The sequence below is a fragment of the Oratosquilla oratoria genome, chromosome 1 (assembly GCF_046742065.1).
Source record: "Oratosquilla oratoria isolate Oo_2021 chromosome 1, ASM4674206v1, whole genome shotgun sequence".
In the NCBI taxonomy this organism is placed as follows: Eukaryota; Metazoa; Arthropoda; class Malacostraca; order Stomatopoda; family Squillidae; genus Oratosquilla; species Oratosquilla oratoria.
The window spans coordinates 50,578,594-50,604,227 of record NC_134777.1 but is presented as its reverse complement, the minus strand read 5'-3'; the positions used below and the strand labels follow the sequence as shown (position 1 = coordinate 50,604,227).

At 37.2% G+C, this 25,634-nt stretch overlaps 1 protein-coding gene across 6 annotated transcripts in view; it reads right to left on the bottom strand.

The window, feature by feature from the left end:
* The window catches only part of LOC143018678 (N-acetylated-alpha-linked acidic dipeptidase 2-like), a 114,762-nt gene that overhangs the window by 35,889 nt on the left and 53,239 nt on the right, over positions 1 to 25,634 (bottom strand). For all 6 annotated transcript variants that reach the window (XM_076176452.1, XM_076174519.1, XM_076175828.1 and 3 more), the window contains 2 exons: positions 12,446 to 12,562; positions 11,873 to 12,119 (listed from right to left, as the gene is read on the bottom strand). In XM_076176452.1, coding sequence (XP_076032567.1) covers positions 11,873 to 12,119; positions 12,446 to 12,562 — 364 coding nt within the window. The remainder of the gene's footprint in view (positions 1 to 11,872; positions 12,120 to 12,445; positions 12,563 to 25,634) is intronic.

Here is a 25,634-nt window from a genome sequence, read left to right as displayed (position 1 = left end):
TTGATAGTAATAATGATCTATATCCCATTCATTCAACTTTCGCATTACAAATAAATTGATAATTACTTAATAGGTATCAATGGCAATTAGTAAGTTCTCGAACTTGCTTTACAAATCAACTCTCCCCCTTATGTCAGAAAAGAAAAAGCTGCAAGACTTGCATCAGATCTAAAGGCCCGTCTAAAATCCACACTAGAATCTTCCAACTGGGTTGATGCAGATGGAAAAATCTCCCTTAACCAGGTTGCGTCCCTCTTTGCTTACTTTCGCTTTCTTTCTCTTCTCCATCCAGACACCTTAAACAAACAAAATCTATACAATTCACTCCAACTATGACCATCTCAACTTTGTCTCATCAGATCCAAGAATCACCAAAGACACTGAAAGACATTGTTGCCCAGCCAGCCCCTATCCCCAAGCCAACTTTTTCAGTTGGACATGTGTCCCGATATGCCTCTCGGCATAGATCCACCTTCCGTCCCAGATCTATTTCTCGCCCTAGACAAAGATCCTTCTCATGTTCCCCGGTTATTTGCTACTATTACAAAACCCCTGGCCACTATGCTAACAGGTGTGCTATTCATCTCTCTACTCCTCCCGATAAAGATTGCCCTGTCCACGGTAAATGTTTACACACGGCTGCAGAATGTCGTGTTTTGAACTCCAACCCCTCTCAACAGACTTTCTCTTCCCGTCGGAGTTCCCCTTCTTCTCCTAAATGACTATCTCCTTCTCTTTCTCTCAGGACACCCCCTCCTAGCATGCATATCCCATCCCCACCACCCACCCTTCCCATTTGTACTCTTTCTAACTCTAACACATGGTCCAATGCTATTTCCATTCCTGCTACTGTTCATACCATTCCTATATCTCTCTTCATAGATACTGGTTCTCCTGTAAATATTATAACTTCTTCCACCTTCCACAAACTCCGCCTTTCTTATAAGCATGTTACAATCTTGGAACCTTCCGATCTCCAACTTACTAACGTAGATGGTGTTCCATTTCCAGTTTTAGGTAAGATCCATCTTCCTATAATTCTTCATCCGCACAGTCAAGAGATTCATATCCCTCTTTATGTGGCTGATGTACAGTTTCCTGCAGATGTCCTTCTGGGACTAGACACTATGCAGCAATATGGAATTAGCGTCTTTCCCCAACGTCATGGCATTGCTTATGGTCGTCATTTTATTCCAGCCCTACATTTGGCGACTACTTCTCACCCACCTTCTGCACTTCCCGCTTCTGCAAATTCCCCCTCCCACAGCATGCCAACTGTGTCAGTGCCCACTATTGTTGCTCCTCCTACCCCCTCTACCCAGAGTCAGAAAACTCAAACAGAGAGTACTTCCTCCCTTTCTCCTCTAGCTCCCACGTCCCAGGATACTGTACAACCATCATCTGAACCTTCTCTTCAGAATTCACTTCCTCCTTCTAGTGAACCTACCTTGCTCAAAGTTCCCACCCGTACAAAGCGTTTGCGTTCTTCTCGCATGCCTAAATCAAGGAAAAGGAATACCAAATGTCCTTACCCTTCTACAGAATTCTCTCCAACAGAAATCCAGATTTCTCCTTCCTTGGATGATTTAATAATTACCTCCTCCCCTGTCTCCGATGTGCTTTCCACAATGTGTCGTACTACTCATGCAGTGTTAACAAGAACTGTGACTCTTCCACCACATGAGTATTTCAAAGTGCAGCTTCGCATTTTCCGAGCTCCGGAATGTGATGTTCTCTGTATGCCAGAATCCACACATGTCAAAGGCATATCACTAATTTCAGCCTTATGCACTACCTCCAAGAAAGGTCATACTTCTTTTCTAGTTGCCAATGACACTCATGCTCCCCTCCACCTCAAACTTGGTACTAACTTATGTGATTTTCTTGTGTATCCTTCAAGAGTAAAAGTCATTGATGACCAAAATTCTTCCTTGCCAGTTTGTACCATTAACTCCGATGTGTGTCATGCACAGGTTCCTATTGAAGCATCTCACTTCAAACCCCTTGACTTCCCCGATGCTCAACAGGATTTAATTTCCTTATACAATGCCTTTTGCCATGTCATTACTTTGCCAGGTGAATCCCTAAGTTCTACGGACCTCATTCACCACCACATTCCCCTTCGTGATGGCTCTAAACCTTGCTACATTCCGGCTTATAGACTGCCGCACAGTAAGCATAAGATTATGGACAAGCTCATTGCAGACATGCTTGCCCAGGATATCATAGAACTGTCCATTTCCGAGTGGAACTTTCTCCTATTTGTTGTTCCCAAACCAAATGGTACATTCTGCCCTGTTGTTGATTTTAGAGAGCTTAACAAAATCACTGTCCCCGAAAGGATGCCCATTCCCGTTCTCCAGGAAATCTTACATTCTGTTGGTCAGAATAACACTGTCTTTTCAACTTTGGACCCAATGTCAGGATTTTTTCAAATTCCTCTTGCTCCAGAAAGTAGACCTCTAACAGCCTTCTCTACCCCTTCTGGTCATTTCCAATTCAAACGTTTGGCTATGGGTCTCACCTCTGCTCCTTCTGTCTTCACACGACTTATGTACACCGTACTTGATGGCTTAATTGGTGAAAATGTCATTCTTGTGCTAGCCATAAAGGTCATATTCAGAGTAAAGTTCCCATATTGACATACCCAATCCCTAGCAAACCCTTTGCTATGGTTGCAATTGACCTTCTCAAATTACCACTCACTTCTAGTGAAAACCAGTACCTGTTTGTGTGTATGGACCATTTTTCCAGATTCTGCATACTTGAACCTATCCCAGACAAGACTGCGACAACAATTGCAAAGGCGTTCATTGACAAAGTTATTTGCCCCTTCACTACTCCCAAAGTGGTTCTCTCTGACAATGGCATGAAATTCAACAATGAGATTCTTTCAAATATTTGCAAATCCTTTCAAATAGCAAAATTTAATATCGTTGCATACCACCCCAGTTCAAATGGCCTTGTTGAACGCCAAAACAGAAAGATTCTCAATGTTCTCCGACACCTCGCTTCTGACCTCCATCTCTCCTGGGATCACCATGCCCCTATGATTCAGTCTTGCCTTAACAGTGCCATAAATAGGTCCATATCAGAGTCACCTCACTTTGTCATCTTTGGTTCCGACAAGTGACTCCCATATGACCTTCTTGCTTCAGAAATAGGTCCCATTTACAACCTTGATGATTTTGTAAAGGTTTCACTTTCAAATTTCAGCTCTCTCTTCAAGAGAATTATTTAGTCTCTTTCCCTCGCTAAAAACGAGATGGCCCGTTTTCACAATAAAAATGCGAGAGAATCTAACATTGCAATAAGTGACATCGTATATGCCCAGAACCATTCTCCATCTTCCAAGCTTTCACCAAAATTCCTTGGTCCCTTCCGTGTCCTCGCACTAGAACCTACAAACAAAGTCAAAGTAAAACACTTACATTCAGACACAGAATCCATCATGCACCTGGACACCCTTAAGCTTTTCTCTCGAGGTGTAGACTGTGACAATGACCCTCTGACTCCCACAGAACCCCTTCCTCCCTCCCCTCCCATTTCAATGTCCCCTGTCTCCCACCCATATAATCTTCGCAGCCGTCATACTTCTTGAGCTTTCAATCCCTTATAGCTGCCAAAATGTTCTCCACTACCATCCTTTAAAACTTTAATGCTGTTCCATGTATGTTCTCCATGTATATATATATAATGTTCATATGCCGGCATGTACTAATTAAATATATCTTCTTGTACATTACATTGTAAGTCGCTGAGGCCAGGTCCTTTCACATGGCCGAGCGTTTATTGTATTCTAAGCTTGTTAGCATTATGCTCCTTGTAGATTCAGATAATGTATGTACATGCGTGTCAGTGTGAATGTTCGAGAACTTACTAATTGCCATTGATACCTATTAAGTAATTATCAATTTATTTGTAATGTGAAAGTTGAATGAATGGGATATAGATCATTATTACTATCAAATTAAGTTGTTGTATAACTGAAAGGTGTATGAAAGTAAATTTCTGTGCGCGAGTGAATAATCAAAATACATACATACATATACCAAGGCTTTTTCCCCCTTCCAAGGGAGGTAGCCAAAAAGGGAAAGGCATAAAAACACTCCCACCCATTTCATCCCTAAATACACTCCACACCCCTCCCACCCTCCCTCTCATCTGAGCACCTCCTGGATGACGGGTCATCCCTGCACCTTGCCCACCGCCCTGGGTCAGAAGCAGTGTCGCAAGACACAGCACATCCACAGCAAGGCCGCTTCATTTAATCGGCGAACCCCCCTCTCCGTCCCCCCTTGCATATAAGGAGAGGATGGGGAGAAATCCCTTCCGGCTGCATCAAAATTTACTCACACATACTACCACACCCCCACCCCCCCGCCCATTCCTCCTCATGCAATCACCACATCATCCATATACAACCATTCTCCACTCACCTCTGTCTTCCGTCCTCTCCCTTCCTTCCTCAACAGACATTCCCCTCTTCCCCAAAGCCCCCTTCACCCCATCCATCCACCTCATCCTAGGACGTCCCCTCATGTTCACTCCCTCCACATCTGCCTTCCATACCTCTTTTACTAGTCTTTCTTCACTCATTTTTCCATGTGTCCAAACCATCCTAATATTCTTTCATCAACCCTATCTCCCAGCTCCTTTTTCACCCCTGTTCTCCTCCTCACCTCCTCATTTCTCACTCTATCCAGCCTAGTAACCCCCACCATACTTCTCAGACACCTCATCTCAAACACATTCAAACTCCTTCTCTTTTCTTCTCTTATGTTCCACGTTTCTGCCCCATATAGTGCTGTTGGCACAATCACTCCTTCATACAGTCTCCTCTTCGCATCCATTCCCAAATGTCTATTCCTCATTACACTCTTTAATCCACCCAGGCATTTACTAGCTTCTCTCAATCTACATTCTACCTCCACCTTCACTCCACCTTTTCCTGCTGCACTTGCACCCAAGTATCTAAAACTATCCACTTCCTCCAGTCGCTCTCCCTTAATGTTCACTTCCAGTCTACTGCCACTTTCACCCCTTGTACATCTCATCACCTTACTTTTACCCACATTTATCTTTAGCTTTCTTCTATCACATACTCTCCCAAACTCTGCCACCAGCTTCCTCAATCCCTCCTCCGACCCTGCCACAAGCGCAGTGTCGTCCGCAAACAACAGCTGGCTCACCTCCCACTTTTCTCCATTTTCTTTAACCATCTCCAATCCCTGACCCACTACCCTAGCATTCACCTCTCGCACCACCCCATCCATGTATAAGTTGAACAGCCAGGGCGACATAACGCATCTTTGACGAAGTCCCACCTTTACTTCAAACCACTCACTCTCTCCATTTCTAATCCTGACACAAGCTCTACTACTCTCATAGAAACTCTTGACAGCTCCCAAAAGCTTTCCTCCTATCCCATAAATCTGCATAACCTCCCACAGTGCCTTTCTGTCTACCCTATCATAAGCCTTTTCCAGATCCATAAAAGCCAAAAAAACATTCTTCCCCTTTCCTATAGCTTTCTCACATATCTGTCTTACCACAAAGATCTGATCTACACAACCTCTACCTGTCCTAAATCCACACTGTTCCTCACCAATTACTCCTTCTGTTCCTCTCCTAATCCTCTCAATCAAGATCCTCCCATAAGCCTTCCCTACTAAAAGTGAATAATCAAAATAATTGTAGAAAATAAATCATTAACAACTGTTTTGGAGCACACTACCCAAGCCTAGTCACGCACGCAGTAGTCGTGAGCGAGCTGCGAGTGTTGAGATCAACGAAGTTTGTGATAGTGAGTGAAGACATAGATTGTACATTTCACGTACAATTACAATAGAAGATAACCTGCCGTGTTTTACTCCACCATAATTATTGACCATACAATATCTCTCTCTCTCTCTTTTTTTTTTTTTTTTTTTTTTTTTTTTTTTTTTTTTTTTTTTTTTTTTTTTTTTTTTTTTTTTTTTTTTTTTTTTTTTTTTTTTTTTTTTTTGTGATTCACCATGGTCTTGGATCATGTGTTGGACTCATGATTGACAGGTATTTCCCTCCTGGAAGAGAACTCAGAGCTCATATGTGTTATACTAACACTTTATGTATACCCTTTTTTGTTTTTTCTTTGGTACATATTTGTCTTTTTTATCCTTGTATTTTTTTTATATGTTCCATTTCTCTTCCATCTTTGTTTCTTCATTTAAATTTTTTTCCCAGTTTGTATTTGTGTATTTACCTAGTTGTATCCTATGGGAACTCGTGGTGTCCCGTCTCTGTATCTCAATGTGTCTAATTTGCTCTTAAATTCATGCATTGGTTTTGCACACACTATTGTTTTGTCTAGTACATTCCATACATCACCACTCAGTGGGGAAAGCTGTTCTTTTTCAAGTCTTCTATAACTGTCCTTTTTGAGCTTCCTTCCATGTCCTCTTGTGTTTCGCTTATCCCAATTTGGTAAGTCTTCTCTTTATAATTCTCCTTTGTTCCAGAGTAGGTAATTCTAGTTTTGACAATCTCTTCATATGAGTTTTGATAGTGTTGGGGCCATCTTCATAGTTGCTCTTTGGATTCTCTCAATTTTCCTTATATTCTTTTTAGTACTGTGGGACCATAGTGCCGCTACATACTACAATTCTGGCCTAATCAGTGTAAATAGTATTTTCTTTACCATTTCTTCATCCAAGTAAGTAAAAGCCACTTTTATTGATCTTAGCAAGTTATAGGTTTCACCGACTGTTTTGTTTATCTGTTTGTCAGGAGACATGTCCTTTGCAATTATTACTCCCAGGTCTTTTTCAGATCCCACTTTCTTTACTTCATTTGCACCAATTTTATATTGTCCTGATATCCTTTCTTTACTTTATCCAAATTCCATTATGCTACATTTCTTAATATTGAAGTCCACTTCCCACTTCTGACTCCATTCCCAAATTCTGTTCAGATCTCTCTGCAGTGAATCACAGTCCATTTCAGCACTCACTTTCTTTAACAGTTTTGCGTCATCTGTTAAAAGTGAGGTCAATGAAGCAAGGTTGTGGCCACTAGGGGGCCCATCCTCCCATGGTAAAAATATATATATTTTTTTTTCTGTGGTATCTAGGTTAGAAAATGTCCCATGAAAAATACTATGCTAAGTGAATGATGGGTGGAATAATAATTTGTAGAGAATTTTAGGAAGTATATGGCCAATGGAATTTTATATGTGAGTAACCCAAGCACCTCACCCAAAGATACAATTCAGGTCCAAGTTGTATCATTAACCAAGAAATAGATTCTAATGTCATGCTACCAAAAAAAATTCTTTACACATCAACTGATCATTTTCCTGTTCCAAGGATCAATGCTGTAATTAAAGCAATATAAGATAGATTTAAGTGAAATAAAGATATTACTAGTGTAGAAAACAACAATTATTATTGTTTAAATAAACCAGTTATTACCCACAAGATCCCCACAAGCATTCCTCCTTTCCTGTATACAACAATTACCATATTTCCCAAGGTATAATTTTTTTTAACACCAAATAACACGGCATGGGGTGGAGACTTGGAACTTAAGAGAGGCAGAGAGGAAAAATTGTATTTTACCTAGTTTTATTTACCTAGTTGTATTATATGGGAAGGGAAGCTATGCTTGTAGTGACCTGTCTTTGTGTCTCTCAGCTTCTAGTTTGTTCTTAAGTTCTTGTATGGTGTTTGCAAACACTATCATTTCATCTAATTTGTTCCAGACATCCACCACTCTGTGTGGGAAATTATTTTTTTCAGATCTCTTCTATAACTATCCTTTTTTAGTTTCTTTTCATGTACTCTTGTTTTCCTTTTATCCCACTTTGATAAGTCTTCTTTGTCAAGGACTTCCATGCCTTTCATGATTCTGTAAATGGCCAATAGATCTTTCTCTTCTTTGTTCCAGGGTTGGTAGTTCCAGTTTAGACAATCTTTGTTTGTATGTCAATTTTGAAAGTGTTGGGGCCATCTTTGTTGTTGCTCTTTGGATTCTTTCTAATTTCTTTATATTCTTTTTTGTACTGGGTGTCTGTAGTGTCACAGCATACTCCAATCTTGGTCTTATCAGTGTGATTAATATTTCTTTTTTACCATTACTTCATCCAAGTAATTAAAAGCCACCTTGATTGACCTTAGTAAATTGTAGGTTCCTCCAACTATTTTATTTATATGCTTGTCTGAGGATATGTCTTTAGTGATAATTACTCCTAGGTCCTTTACAGAGCTAGCTTTCTTTACTTCCTTTGTAGTGATATTATATTGTCCTGATATATATAAAAAAAAAAATCCAAACTAAATTATACTACATTTCTTAATGTTGAAGTTCACTTCCCACTTTTGGTTCCATTCCCAGACTTTGTCCAGGTCTCTCTGTAATGATTCGCAGTCTTTTTCTGTACTTACTTTCTTTAGTAGTTTTGTGTCATCTGCAAAGAAGGTCATTTAACATTCTACACCTTCATTCATGTCATTTACAATTATAGTAAACATTATTGGAACTAATACTGGACCTTGTGGGCCTCCACTTATCATTTCTTCCCAGGTCAAGTTTTTATCTCTAAGTACCACCCTCATTTTTCTCCCATGCAAGAAATCTTCCATCCATTTCAATTACTTTCCTTGTACACCTGTTGTTTTGAGTTTTTTTGAACAGCTTTTTGTGTGGTACTTTATGAAACACCTTTTGTAAAACCAGGAAAGCACAATCTGCCCATCTGTTCCTTTCTTGTATTATATCTATTGTTTTGGATTCAGTATATTTTCTTCTTCCAGATGTTTAGTCTATCTAATTTTGATGACTTTTTCACATATCTTTAGCTATTGTGCTTGTAAGGGAGATCAGTCTATAGTTTGTTGGATCTTCCTTATATCCACATTTATATATTGGCACAATATTGGCATTTTTCTGGACTTCTGCTACCTTTCCTTCTTTAAGTGAGCAATCTATTATCTTATATATTTTGTCTGTTAGTTCATCTATACATTCTTTTAGTATCCGGTCTGCAATTCCATCCGGATGATTTTTCTGACATCAAGGTTTATTATTTGGTCCCTTATTTCTTTCTGTCACAATTATTTCTTTCATTGGGGGGTGGGGGTGTCTTTCTCCCTTTCCTTCATCCCAATTGTGTGTATTTTCATTTGTGAATACAGATTTAAAATGTTTGTTTATAATTTCAGCCATTTCTATATCTTCTATATATTCCGAACTCCCTTGACATATTTTCAATATCTCCTGTTTATTCTTAAATTTACCATTTACATATCTGTAGAATAATTTAGGTTGATCCTTACATTTGTCTATTATGTCTTTTTCATATTTCATTTTTTCTTCCCTGTGTGTTTTTACATATTCATTTCTTTAGTTTGATATAGATTTACTACTTACCTTTTTTTTTTTTTCTTTTCCAAGCTTTGTCTCTTCTATCTCTTGCCTCACTACATTTTTTCCAAACAAATTTCCTCTTTTAGTTCGAACTTGATTAGTATGTGGTCACTCTTCCCAACTGATGCCTTGTGTTCTATTTTATCCACAGTTTCAGGCTCTGACATAAATATTAAGTCTAGTCTCAACAGTTCTTCATTATTTCTATATTTGGTATTCTATTTTACCCATTGAGTCATTGTATATTCAATGGTCATGTCCAACAGTATATTTCCCCAAAGGTCCTCTCCACCTTTCACTGTCATCTCCTCCCAACATATTTCACCCATAATTACTAAGTTTCCTCCTTTCAGTATTTCATTTAATGCATTCTTTGTGTCTTTCAACATTTTGCAATAGTCACTCTCTTTTCAAGAATATGTTTTTGGGGGCACATACATTACTACAAATTTTGTACTTTTCATGTCACTATTTTCAAGTTTTATCATAATCAATTCCACATTATTTCCTTCTGTTAGCTTTGTCACATTTAAACCTTAGTCAAAAACATGACTCTTCTACCCTATTTCTCCTCTCTATTTTTAATCCAATGATTATATAAACCTTGTCGAACACTATTTGGTGGTAGTGGACCTTTTAATTTTATCTCCACAATTCCCATTATATCCAGTTTCTCTTCTTCCAGATAATCATTTGATTCATTTAATCCTGAAATCATGCCATCTATGTTGATATATGTTACTTTTCCTTTTTTTTTTTTTTTCCTTTTTCCTCCTTTTCCAGCCTCAAGTCCAGCACTCTCAAAATTGTTCTTTTTGGTCTCTGTTCTTCTCTCGTTTTTTCATTAGCTTAATTTTTTAGCGTCATGTTTCTCTCTTTTTCCTCATTGCTCATTTCCTTTTTCCAAATTTCAATTTTTGCCAATTTGCTGTTTTTGTTAGTACTTCTGCTATCATTTGAGACCTTAGTTTAATTAATTTTTTTTTTTTTAGAGTATAGTTCCATTCTATGCACTTCCTCTATTCCTTTTTCCATCTCTTGCTCCTCCTCTTGTATCTCTTTCAGAATTTTTTTGCATTTCTTTCTCCTCTTTTTCTTTTATCTGGCTACATTGTGTTTTCCTTTAATACCATAAACTACTTATATATTTTTTTATTAACTGTGTCCCTGACCCAATTTTCTTTCTCTTTAATTACTTTAATGACTGTTTCCTTTGCATTTTCTTACACTTGTTGTTGTACAATTTCTTTAAAAGTTATTTTTTGGTTTTCCTGTTCTACTTTCCATTGATTTTTGATCTCTTGAAGATCTGTCTCTTTTATGGTTTCTCCAGCTTTCTTGGTCACCGCTTTTATTTGTTCTTTTACTTCTTTTTTCAAATCCTCATTTTTGTTAGTATGTTCATTTTTCATACTTTTGTTCTCATTTTTGACTGTTTATTTTTTCAGATCATTAAGCGCCCTGTTTGTTTCAGCATCTTGTCTTTTCAACTCGCTCACTTCTCTATACATTGCCCTTTATTCTGCTTTCAGATCTATAATTTCATTTATTAGTTCTGTAATCTCTTGATTTCTTAGAATATTTTTATACCTTGTTTCCCTTTCCAAATCTATACCTTTACCTAGTATTCTACCTTCTCTTGCAAACCCTGAAAATCCAATAATATCTTCGTACCTTTGATTCCTTTGTGACTTTTCCATATTACAGCTCTTTTTTGGGATGACACCTAATGGCAATTCAACCCTGCTCACATCTAGTCTTTTTTCATTGGCTCACCATATTTTTGTCTGTTTTCACCATCCTCCATTTTAAATTGTTACCACTAAGTGAATTTACTCTAATATATCATTTCGGTCACTCGATAAGCAAAGCTCCCCTGTCCCAATACAATACCAGACTAGGTGTTTCCTCCAACTTATCAAAAAAGTGCTGTACTCCAGAGCTCGTCCTAGACATCTGTTCCAGACTGTGGTTCATCAGTGTATTTGAGATGAAATGTCTGAGAAGTATAGAGAGGGTTACAAGGTTGGATAGACTGAGAAACAAGGTGAGAAGGAGATTGGGAGTGGAAAAGGAGAGGGCCATTCTCCACTCATTCCTATCCCCTGCCTTCTCCCTTCCTTGTTCAACAGACTTTCACCTCTTGTTCAAACCCCCTTTCACCCAACCCATCCCTCTCATCCTCAGTCGTCCCCTCAAGTTAACTTTGTCCACCTTTGCCTTTCATGCCTCTTCTGCTAATATATGTATAGTTACCCCTAAGAGGAAAAAGAGCTAGGATGAGAGAGAGAAAAGGGTGGTGGATGGGAATGGAATGGGTAGGAGTGGGTATGTGCCTTTTGACTTGGTTACCTCCCTTGTAACGGGGAAAAAGGCATTGGTACATAGGAGGAAAATAAGAAAAAAAATGGTGTTATGCCCAGAACATTTTCTTCACCTCAAATATACTCTGAAATCACATGCTTACCTTGACACCCCGATGCAGTTTGCCAATTCGAATGATGAGAATTCTTCCCTCAATACCTATGCTATTTGCTTGCAATGTCTGCAAATCTTCCTTTGTACCATAATGAGCATATACCAGCATACCAGAAACACCTCCAGATGCACTATAAGCATTATAGGGCAAGTACTCGCTTAGCTCTTCAGGTACCTCATTGGCCACATGCCGCCTCCCATCTTTGTAAAAGACTTCAATGGTGTTTGGTTCATTTCTGGTGGGAGTGAGGTCTGAGTATTAGAGTGAGGGTATGTGTTTGGCTTTATATGACAAGCTTTTATAAGGTTTTCCCATAAGAAAAGAATATAGGTAACCAGAACAAAGCAAAGTACTATCCACAGCTGAGGGAAGACACATTTTTTCTCAAGTTTTACTCTTGAAATTAATTAAAGCACAGAACTGAACACCAAAAAATGCCATGGATTTGAGTTCTCTAAGCTATACTATGCAAAGAATTACAGATTATACTGTCATTCATATGGGGGGGATGAAAAAAAAATTACTTATCTCTCTTGTTCCTCTGTTTAACAGTCAACTTACGTGCTGGCAGTAGCAACAGAGACATTGAAAGTGGTGTTAAAGACAAAGTACCCAAGATCATTCCACCGACTGCTGATATAGTCTGCACGTTTCTCCCGTGGAGTGGATGACAGCAACCTATAAATTGAAAAATTAAAAATAGTGGGAGTGAAGATGCATGCCACCACCATGTTTCCCACATATAAACTCTGCAGAGAAAACCCTCACACAACAAAGAACCACACTAGCATGTCTAGGCTCAGGATAGCATCTGGCATTAAGACAGAACCAACACAGAATACACCTGGCCACAGATTCAAACTGCCATAGATACAACCACCACATAGAAGATGCCTCACATTAACAATCCTCATACAATAACACAATATCTCTTCTCTAAGTGACTTATAGTCCAATCTATAGGCTGTTGCTGGTTTCCTGGAGGCCACAGGTCTTCTGCAAGAGAGACCAGAATGGACCGATTGATTGAGAGTTCCCATGCATGTTATACAAAAATGGCACCTGCACTTGCATGTGCAAACCTATCATACGAGGAGAGATTGGCTAAACTGGAGTTACCGACACTGGAGCAAAGAAGAGAGAGAGGTGACCTACTGACCATCTACAGAATCATGAAAGGCACAGACACTTGATAGAGAGGACTTACTTAAATGAGACAAGAGAAACACAAGAGGACATGAAAAGAAAAGAAAAAAAAACATAGCTATAGAAGAGAACTGAAGAAAAACAATTTTCCACATAGAGTTTTGGACACTTGGAACAAACTGGATAATGAAATAGTATGAGCAAAAACCATTCATGAGTTTAAAAGCAAACTAGACACTGCGAGATACAATGGCGGGACACCACGAGCACAGCTCCCCTTCCCGCAAAATACAATTAGGTAAATACAACTAGGTAAACTAAAGGGGATGGAATAAAAGTACTAGGAATTCCCCTCTTTATTTTTTCTCCTGCAAAGAATCAAGACAAAAATGGGTCTATGTGGAAGATTCCAACCAGAACCCACGTAACTGGATCATTAAATGTACATGAACATTGGACAAATGAGAACAAAAGGGAAGCATTTAGCAGTAAGTTTAAGAAGAAAGTTGGATATGTTAGCAATGAAAGAAACAGCACTAATGGGAAAGGTTTGTTAAATTTTCAAAGTGTGGTAGGTATAGTATTAGAAATAGTGAGAGAGTAAGGGAGGAAAAGTGGCACTGTTAGTGAGATGTGTACATGTGTGGTTGAATGAAGGAAATATTATTGAGGATATGAGTGAAAATGAGACTGAGTTGGAAGATATATGTCTGGAAGAGTGTATGGTCCTGGGAGTAAGAAATGTGAGAAAGAAACAAGAAGAATGTTGAAAATGAGTGACATTGGAGGATCTCATTCCTAGAAAAAATGACCTAGTTAATGGAATAGTAAGGAAGCATGATATGCCATGAAAGAATAAAAATGGTGAGATGTTACAAATGTGAAGGAAATGAGAAATAGAGACCACAGTGTTAAAAAAAAAGTACATAAATATACATGGGTGGTTGGTGGAAGTTTAGAGGGCATTAATGGATTATGTAGAGGTGCTCAAATGCGATGAGATGTGTATTTACCTAGTTGTACCTAGTTGTATTTTGTGGGAAGGGGAGCTACGCTTGTGGTGTCCCACCTTTGTATCTCGCAGTGTCTAGTTTGCTCTTAACCACTTCCATATGGTGATGCCTACGTAGGCGGCATGAGGAGCAAGTGGGTACTCGATGATGCCGACGTAACCATCTTGATTATATTTATTGTAGTCGTACCTACGTAACCTTCATTCTCTCTAAACTGGCTTCATCATATTTTCTAGGGTGAAAGAGAATGAACGATTGAGCACTGACTTTATTTTTTATAATGCGATTATTATGACGCAACATCGCACGTCGGGCAGCTAATGCTGCCAGACGTGCGATGTGCCTCGGAGTAAAGAGGTTAAACTCATGAATGGTTTTTGTGCACACTATTTCATTGTCCAGTTTGTTCCAAGTGTCCACCACTCTATGTGGAAAACGGCTTTTCTTCAGATCTCTATTGTAGCTATATTTTTTCATTTTCTTTCCATGTCCTCTTGTGCTTCTCTTGTCCCAGTTTAACAAGTCCTCTCTATCAAATATTTCTGTGCCCTTCATGATTCTGTAGATAGTCAGTAGGTCACCTCTCTCTCTTCTTTGCTCCAGAGTCGGTAACTCCAGTTTAGCCAATCTCTCCTCATATGACAAGTTTGCAAGTGCAGGTGCCATTTTTGTTGCTGCTCTCTGGATTCTTTCTATTTTCTTTGCATTCTTTTTGGTACTGGGTGACCACAATGTCGCCGCATATTCTAGTCTAGGCCTTATCAGTGTGATCAATATTTTTTTAATAATTTCATCGTCCAAATATGTAAATGACACTTTTATTGATCTTAACATATTGTAGGATTTTCCGACAATTTTGTTTACCTGTTTATCATAGGACAAGTCATTTGAGATAATTACACCCAAATCTTTTTCGGATCTCTCATTTACCTCCTTGGTTCCAATTTTATATTGTCCTGATATTCTGTTTTTGCTTTTTCCAAACTCCATTATGCTACACTTGTTAATACTGAAGTCTACTTCCCAAGAGATGAGCAAATGTGAGATGGAGGTAACTAACTGAAAAATTTGAAAATAATTAAAATATGTTTGCTAAATGTAGAAAGGCTCTGATTGTGTAAGTGGGAGATGCCAGGAGAATGACTGCAATGGGAGAGGAGAATGATAAGGATATAACAAAAGATGAGATACAAATAATATTGTAAGAGATGAAAGATGGAAAGGCACCTGGATTAAATGGTTTTCTTATGAAACATCTGACAAAGGGTGTAATTATTGTGAAATAGCTGATGAGCAGTGAGATAAGTATGAAAAAACTTATCTTCAAAACAAGTCAAGTATAAACTCAGATGAAAACTCTTGTGTTTCCTATTTCTAGTCTTCTCACTCATGCCATACATATATATATATATATATATATACACACACGCACACACTTCAACGAACGGACGGCTTAGAAGACGTTCTGAAGAAAATTGAAGTATTGTGGATCCCAACGCAAAGAGAAGTGCCTATTGTATTTACAGGGTGGGGGGGAAATTGCTTGTGGGGTAGTAGGAAAGTAGGGAAAGAGGAGAAGGGGAGGGATTTCTGAGGGAAATGGAAGGAAATGAGGAAGGAGTAGACTTGGCCCAGACAGACAGGCGAAAGGTAAACAAACGGCCCCCCGACGACGATGAAATGTCTAATAAAAATGTAAAGATTAGAAGTATAGATAAGAGCAATACAGTAGAAAGTGATGAGAATATTTTCCAGGGATTTAAAGAGGGTGGGGGGGACACAAACCCCCCCCGACTGACAAGACTAGAAGAGAAGGTCGATAAGATGATCGAGGACTTGGAGCGTAGGTTCGGTCATGTTAACAATATTATACGGAGGGTTGAAAAATTGGAAGAACTAGAGAAGGCGAACAAAAACTTAACTGATGAAATAGAAAACCTGAAAAGACAGTTAAAAGAAGTAAAGGTGGAGAATGAGGAATTGAAGAGGAATAGTAAAGAAAACAGAGAGGGATGGAAGTCGATAAAAGAAAACAGTAAAGTTGCATTTACTGATATAATTAAACAGCAAATGAGAGAACAAACTGAAGACTCAGTTATTAAAGTGATGAGACAGAAGGAGAATATAGTAAGAGACTTAGCTGACAAAAAGAAATGTATAATTATATTAGGAATGGAAGAGAAACATAACCCAGATAGAACCTCAAGAACCAATGAGGAAAATGAAAAAGTAAGCAGTTTACTAGAATTAGTTCAGGAAGATGAACCAGAAATTATGAAGGAAATTGAGGAAAAATTCAGGCTCGGAAAGTATAGTAAAGATAAGACCAGACCAATTAAGATTAAATTTAGGTCACAAACGACGGCAGAGAATATCTTATCCAAAACAGGGAAACTAGCAACAAGTGAACAATATAAAAAGGTATGGATAAAAAGGGAAATGAATAAAGAGGAAAGAGAGGAAGAAAAGCAGAAAAGACAAAAAACGAGAACAGAACGGAGTCAGAGAAAGAGAGATTCTATTGGAGAGTAGTGAATATGAAACTAAGGCAGTTCGACATACAAGAGAAAAACAAAAGGGAAACAGAGAACACAATGGAAGTGACAGAAAACTAAGAGTGTCTTACACAAATATAGATGGATTAATAACAGGATTGAATGAGCTGAATGATTATTTGAAAGAAAAAGAACCAGACATAATGGGAATTGTAGAAACAAAATTAAAAGGTCCACTACCACCCAACAGTGTAGGAAATGATGCATATAATTATTGGATTAAAAACAGAGAGAAAAAGCAAGGGGGTGGAGTTATGTTCCTGACTAAGAAGGATATAAACGTGAAGGGTGTCATATATGGAAAGAATACAGTAGAGATGATTATGATAGAAGTGGAAGACAGAGATAAGAAGAGCAGAAAATTTGTGATAAATCATGTGCCTCCGAAAACAGCCTCATGGGAGGAGAGTGAACATAAAAATATGTTAGAGGACACAAAGATAACATTAAATAAAATAATGAAAGATGGAGGAAGAATAGTTATAATGGGCGACTTTAATTGCAAAGAAATCTGCTGGGAAGAAATAACAGTAAAGGGTGGAGACGGCTCATGGGGAAACGCTCTACTTGGGATGATTACTGACCATACAATGACACAATGGATACAGGAGAACACCAGGTATAGAAATGAAGAAGAACCATTGAGACTAGACTTAATTACATCTGAACCTAGAATAGTGGACAAGATTGAATATAAAACACCAATAAGTAAAAGTGACCACATATTGATTGAACTGGAACTTAATGAAGAAAAATATATGAAAAGAAATGAGCAATATAGAAAAGGAAGAATGATGTATGAAAAAACAAACTTTGATAAAATAAGAGAATTCTTTCAACAAGAAAACTGGGAAGAAATATACAAAGAAGAAACAACAGTGTAAGAGAAATGGAATATTTTGACAAAAATTTACAAAAAAGGAGTGGAAAAGTATGTCCCAAGACAAAAACAAGAAAAAGAATATGTAAAATGCTGGTACAACAAAAGTTGTAGGGAGCTAAAAGACAAAAGAGACAAAGCCTGGACCAGATGGAAAAAAGACAGAAGACCTGAAAAATGGAAAATATATACTTGTTATAGAAATGAATATGTACAAACGTGCAGAGAGGAAAAGAGAAAATATGAAAAAGATGTCATAGAAAAGTGTAGAGATCAACCAAAACTATTCTACAGATTTGTAAACAATAAACTGAAAAACAAACAAGACATGGAGAAATTAAGACAAAGAGGGAGTTGAATACACTGAGGAAATGGAAATGGCGGAAATTATGAACAAACATTTTAAATCAGTGTTTACAAGGGAGAACATACAACCTGAAGAGATTGAATGGAAAGAGAAAGTCCCCCCTATGGAAGAAATAGAAGTAACAAAGAATGAAATACTGACACACTTGAGCAATCTTGATGTCAGAAAATCGCATGGACCAGATGATATAGCAAACTGGATTCTGAAAGAATGCAGGAATGAACTGGCAGACAAAATACATAGCATAATAAACAGTTCCTTGAAAGAAGGAAAAGTTCCAGAAGATTGGAAAAAAGCAAATATAGTACCTACATATAAAGGAGGAAATAAAGAAGAACCTACAAACTATAGACCAGTCTCTCTAACAAGTACAATAGCAAAAATTTGTGAAAGAATTATCAAAAGTAGATGGGTAAAATATTTAGAAAAAAACAAAGTGTTAAATCCAAGGCAATTTGGATTCAGACAAGGACGATCATGCGTCACCAATTTAATATGTTTCTATTCAAGGCTAATAGATATAATACAAGAAAGAGATGGATGGGCGGACTGTGCATTTCTAGACCTAAAAAAAGCTTTTGACAAAGTACCACATAAGAAGTTGCTTAAGAAATTAGAAACTCAAGGAGGAATACAGGGAAAACTACTAAATTGGATGGAAGACTTTTTGCAAGAAAGAAAAATGAGAGTAGTGATAAGAAACCAGCACTCAAAATGGGATGAAGTAATAAGCGGTGTTCCGCAGGGAACAGTTCTGGCCCCAATAATGTTTGCTATATATATTAATGATATGGATGAAGGAATAGAAAGCTACTGTATATGAGCTTCTTTGCAGATGATGCAAAACTACTGAAAAGAGTGAAAACTGAAGAAGATTGTGAATCACTACAGAGAGATCTAAATATAGTATAGGAATGGAGAAGGAAGTGGGAGATGGAGTTCAATACAAAAAAGTGTAGTATAATGGAATTTGGAAAAAGCAAAAACAGAATAACAGGAGCATATAAATTGGGAGAAGAAGGAATAAAAAAAGTAGAAAATGAGAAGGACCTGGGAGTCATTGTTATGAATAATATGTCACCTGAGAAACATATAAATAAGATTTTTGGAGAAACTTATAATTTAATAAGAACAATCAAAGTTGCATTTACATACCTGGATGAAGAAATGGTGAAGAAAATCCTAATCACCCTGATAAGACCAAGATTGGAATATGCAGCAACAATATGGTCACCAAGTACAAAAAAATATATAAAAAACTTGAAAGAATACAAAGAGCAATTACAAAACTGGCACCAACGCTCTCAAAACTATCATATGAAGAGAGACTAGAAAAACTTGAACTACAGACACTAGAGCAAAGGAGAGAGGAGATTTGATAGCTATTTACAGAATCATGAAAGGCATAGAAATTACTGATAGAGAGAATCTGATAAAATGGGATAACAGAAATACAAGAGGACACGGAAAGAAAATAAAAAAAGACAGCTATAGAAGAGACTTGAAAAAGAACAGCTTTCCTCACAGAGTAATAAACAGTTGGAACAAGTTAGATGAGAAAGTGGTGTGTGCAAAAACAATACATGAATTTAAAAATAGTTTAGATAAAATGAGATATGAAGACGGGACCCCACGAGCATAGCTCCCCTTCCCGTAAAATACAACTAGGTAAATACACTTCAACGAACGAACGGCTTAGAAGACGTTCTGAAGAAAATTTAAGTATTGTGGATCCCAATGCAAAGAGAAGTGCCTATTGTATTTACAGGGTGGGGGGAAATTGCTCATGGGGTAGTAGGAAAGTAGGGAAAGAGAAGGGGAGGGATTTCTGAGGGAAATGGAAGGAAATGAGGAAGGAGTAGACTTGGCCCAGACAGACAGGCGAAAGGTAAACAAACGGCCCCCCCGACGACGATGAAATGTCTAATAAAAATGTAAAGATTAGAAGTATAGATAAGAGCAATACAGTAGAAAGTGATGAGAATATTTTCCAGGGATTTAAAGAGGGTGGGGGGGACACAAACCCCCCCCGACTGACAAGACTAGAAGAGAAGGTCGATAAGATGATCGAGGACTTGGAGCGTAGGTTCGGTCATGTTAACAATATTATACGGAGGGTTGAAAAATCGGAAGAACTAGAGAAGGCGAACAAAAACTTAACTGATGAAATAGAAAACCTGAAAAGACAGTTAAAAGAAGTAAAGGTGGAGAATGAGGAATTGAAGAGGAATAGTAAAGAAAACAGAGAGGGATGGAAGTCGATAAAAGAAAACAGTAAAGTTGCATTTACTGATATAATTAAACAGCAAATGAGAGAACAAACTGAAGACTCAGTTATTAAAGTGATGAGACAGAAGGAGAATATAGTAAGAGACTTAGCTGACAAAAAGAAATGTATAATTATATTAGGAATGGAAGAGAAACATAACCCAGATAGAACCTCAAGAACCAATGAGGAAAATGAAAAAGTAAGCAGTTTACTAGAATTAGTTCAGGAAGATGAACCAGAAATTATGAAGGAAATTGAGGAAAAATTCAGGCTCGGAAAGTATAGTAAAGATAAGACCAGACCAATTAAGATTAAATTCAGGTCACAAACGACGGCAGAGAATATCTTATCCAAAACAGGGAAACTAGCAACAAGTGAACAATATAAAAAGGTATGGATAAAAAGGGAAATGAATAAAGAGGAAAGAGAGGAAGAAAAGCAGAAAAGACTTGAAGCTAAGACAAAAAACGAGAACAGAACGGAGTCAGAGAAAGAGAGATTCTATTGGAGAGTAGTGAATATGAAACAGCTATAGAAGAGACTTGAAAAAGAACAGCTTTCCTCATAGAGTAATAAACAGTTGGAACAAGTTAGATGAGAAAGTGGTGTGTGCAAAAACAATACATGAATTTAAAAATAGTTTAGATAAAATGAGATATGAAGACGGGACCCCACGAGCATAGCTCCCCTTCCTGTAAAATACAACTAGGTAAATACAACTAGGTAAATACACACTTTCGTCGGATGGACGTCGAAGATTGGAGTTCTGAAGAAAAAGTGAAATTTTCGTGGATCTCAATGCAAATGAAGTACCTTATTGTATTTACAGGGAAGGGGAAAGCTCGTGGTGTAGTGGGAAAGTGAGGAAAAAGGAGAAGGGGAGGGATTACTGAGGGAAATGGAAGGGTATGAGGAAGGGGAGGACTTGGTCCAGGAGACCAGGCGTCTTGTAAACAAGAGAAGGACCGATGATTTTGGTGAAGGGATTAACAAAAATGTAAAGATTAGAAATATAGATAAGAGCAGCACAATGGAAGGTGAGGATAATAATTTCCAGGGATTTAATGCGGGGGGGGGCAGATACCAACCTCCCCCGATTAGCAAGACTAGAGGAAAAACTTGACAAAATCACCGAACATTGGGAGAATAGGTTTGGTAACATAGCAAAGATTGCCAAGAGAGTTGAAAAATTGGAAGAACTAGAGAAGGTGAACAAAAACTTAACTAAAGAAATAGAAGAATTAAAAAGACAGTTAAAAGAAGTAAAAGAAGAGAATGAGGAAATAAAGAGAAATAATAAAGACAATAAAGAGGCCATAGCAAAAGAAGCACAGGGTTGGAAAAAAAAATCCAAGAAAATTTTAAAGTTGCATTTACTGACATAATAAAACAGCAAATGAAAGAACAAACTGAAGACTCAGTTATTAAAATGATAAGACAGAAGGAGAATATAGTAAGAGACTTAGCAGATAAAAAGAAATGTGTAATTATATTAGGAATGGAAGAGAAATATAACCTAAATAGAACCACAAGAATCAATGAGGAAAAAGAAAAAGTAAGCAGTTTACTAGAATTAGTTCAGGATGATGAGCCTGAAATCATGAAACAAATTGAAGAGATGTTTAGGCTTGGAAAATATAGTACAGATAAGACCAGACCAATTAAGATTAAATTCAGGTCACAAACGATGGCAGAGAATATCTTAGCAAAAACAGGGAAACTAGCAGCAAATGAACAATATAAAAAGGTATGGATAAAGAGGGAAATGAATAAAGAGGAAAGAGAGGAGGAAAAAAATGAAAAGACATGAAGCTAAGGAAAAAAACGAGAACAGAACAGAGTCAGAAAAAGAGAAATTCTATTGGAGAGTAGTGAATATGAAAGTAAGGAAATACGACATACTAGAGAAAAACAAAAGGGAAACAGAGAATACAATGGAAGTGGCAGAAAACTAAAAGTGTCTTACACAAATATAGATGGATTAATAACAGGATTGAATGAGCTGAATGATTATCTGAAGGAAAAAGAACCGGACATAATGGGAATTGTAGAAATGAAATTAAAAGGTCCACTACCACCCAACAGTGTAGGACATGATGCATATAATTATTGGATTAGAAACAGAGAGATAAAACAAGGGGGTGGAGTTATGTTCCTGACTAAGAAGGATATAAACGTGAGGTGTGTCACATATGGAAAGAATACAGTAGAGATGATTATGATCGAAGTGGAAGACAGAGATAAGAGCAGAAAGTTTGTGATAAATTATGTGCCTCCAAAAATAGCCTCGTGGGAAGAGAGTGAACATAAAAGTATGTTAGAAGACACAAGGATAACATTAAATAAGATAATGGAAGATGGAGGAAAAATAGTTATGATGGGCGACTTTAACTGCAAAGAAGTCTGCTGGGAAGAGATGACAGTAAAGGGTGGAGACGGCTCATGGGGAAATGTTCTACTCGAGATGATTATTGACCATACAATGACACAGTGGATACAGGAGAACACTGGGTATAGAAATGAAGAACCATCGAGACTAGACCTAATAATCACATCTGAACCTAGAATAGTGGACAAGATTGAATATAAAACACCAATAAGTAAAAGTAACCACGTATTGATTGAACTGGAACTAAACAAGGAAAAATACATGAAAAGAAATTAACAATATAGAAAAGGAAGAATGATGTATGAAAAAACAAACTTTGATAAAATAAGAGAATTCTTTCAAAAAGAAAACTGGGAAGGAATATACAAAGAAGAAACAACAGTGGAAGAGAAATGGAATATTTTGACAAAAATTTATAAAAAAGGAGTGGAAATGTATGTCCCAAGACAAAAACAATAAAAAGAATATGTAAAGTGCTAGTACAACAAAAGTTGGAGGGAGTTAAAAGACAAAAGAGATAAAGTTTGGAGCAAATGGAAGAAATACAAAAGACCTGAAAAATGGAAAATATATACTTGTTATAGAAATGAATATGTACAAGTGTGCAGAGAGGAAAAGAGAAAATATGAAAAAGATGTCATAGAAAAATATAAAGATCAACCAAAACTATTTTACAGATTTGCAAACAAACTGAAGAACAAACAAGATTTGGAGAAATTAAGACAAGGAGGAGTTGAATACACAGAGGAAATAGAAATGGTGGAAATTATGAACAAGCATTTTAAATCGGTGTTTACAAGAGAGAACATACAACTTGAAGAGATCGAATGGAAAGAGAAAGTCCACCCTATGGAAGAAATAGAAGTAACAAAGAACGAAATAATGAAACACTTGAGTAATCTTGATGTCAGAAAATCGCATGGACCAGATGAAATAGCAAACTGGATTTTGAAAGAATGCAGGAATGAACTGGCAGACAAAATACATAGCATAATAAACAGTTCCTTGAAAGAAGGAAAAGTTCCAGAAGATTGGAAAAAAGCAAATATAGTACCTATATATAAAGGGGGAAATAAAGAAGAACCTACCAACTATAGACCAGTCTCTCTAACAAGTACAATAGCAAAAATTTGTGAAAGAATTGTCAAAAGTAGATGGGTAAAATATTTAGAAAAAACAATGTGCTAAATCCAAGGCACTTTGGATTCAGACAAGGATGATCATGTGTCACCAATTTAATATGTTTTTTTTTTTTTTTTTCAAGGCTAATAGATATAATACAAGAAAGAGATGGATGGGCTGATTGTGCATTTCTAGACCTAAAAAAAGCTTTTGACAAAGTACCACATAAGAAGTTGCTTAAGAAATTAGAAACTGAAGGAGGAATACAGGGCAAACTGCTTAAATGGATGGAAGACTTTTTGCATGAAAGAAAAATGAGAGTAGTGATAAGAGACAAACACTCAAAATGGGATGAAGTAATAAGTGGTGTTCCTCAAGGAACAGTTTTGGCCCCAATAATGTTTGCTATATATATTAATGATATGGATGAAGAAATTGAAAGTTATATGAGCTTCTTTGCAGATGATGCAAAATTATTTAAAAAAGTGAATACGGAAGAAGATTGTGAATCACTACAGAGTGATCTAAATAAAGTCTGGGAATGGAGTAAGAAGTGGGAGATGGAGTTCAATACTAAAAAGTGTAGTATAATGGAATTTGGAAAAAGCAAAAACAGAATAACAGGAGCATATAAATTGGGAGAAGAAAGAATAAAAAAAAAAGTTGAAAATGAGAAGGACCTGGGAGTCATTGTTATGAATATGTCACCTGAGAAACAAATAAATAAGATTTTTGGTGAAACTTATAATTTAATAAGAACAATCAAGGTGGCATTTACATACCTGGATGAAGAAATGGTGAAGAAAATACTAATCACTCTGATAAGACCAAGATTGGAATATGCAGCAATGATGTGGTCACCAAGTACAAAAAAATGTATAAAAAAACTTGAAAGAATACAAAGAGCAATTACAAAATTGACACCAACACTCTCAAAACTATCATATGAAGAGAGACTAGCAAAACTTGAGCTACAGACACTAGAGCAAAGAAGAGAGAGAGGAGATTTGATAGTTATTTACAGAATCATGGAAGGCATAGAAATTATTGATAGAGAGGATCTAATAAAATGGGATGATAGAAATACAAGAGGACATGGAAAGAAAATCAAGAAAGACAGCTATAGAAGAGATCTGAAAAAGAACAGCTTTCCTCACAGAGTAATAGACAGTTGGAACAAGTTAGATAAGAAAGTAGTGTGTGCAAAAACAATACATGAATTTAAAAATAGTTTAGATAAAATGAGATATGAAGACGGGACACCACAAGCGTAGCTCCCCTTCCCGTAAAATACAACTAGGTAAATCAGCACCAAAGGTATTGGCACCAAAATCATGCACCAATACCTATGACAAATTATGAAGGACCTTCTGTAACCACCAAAAGAAAACAACAATGGTGTTGGCATGAGAGCATGAGGTAGAGTGCGTGGAGCTTAAGTCACATAGAAAGGGAGATCTCAGTTGTTCACCATGTTTCATGGCAAGTGGATAATCTTTATTTATTTATTTTTTTTTTTTTGCATTCCTCATGTTTTTCCTGCTGTTACCTGCAGTGGTTTTTTATGCATTGTGAGATAATGCCATGAGGTCCAGAGTTGACAAAGGACCAAATTGCAGTAATATCATCACTGTATGGCAGGAAAACTCAATAAAGATATCTTGATCCAGACTGGCATAGCACTGCACATTGTCTAGAGATGTACAAAGAAATGTAACGCTGTGGGAGGTGATCACCTGGCACTCCAAGTCAAAAAGACTGGGCTGGCTAGGAAGACTTCTAAGAAGACTCTTAAGTTGCTTCAGCAACAGGTGGAAGCTGAACCTAGAATTGCATCCGAGGAATTGAAAGAAAAGAACCCACAACTCCTGCAACAGGTGTCTGTGAGGACTATTCAACACCACCTCAGGGACGTCGCTGGCTATGAGCATGAGGCGCCACAACATAAATTCATTCTAACAGAGAGACAGAAACAAAAAGGTGTGCAATTTTGTAAGAAATATCTGAAG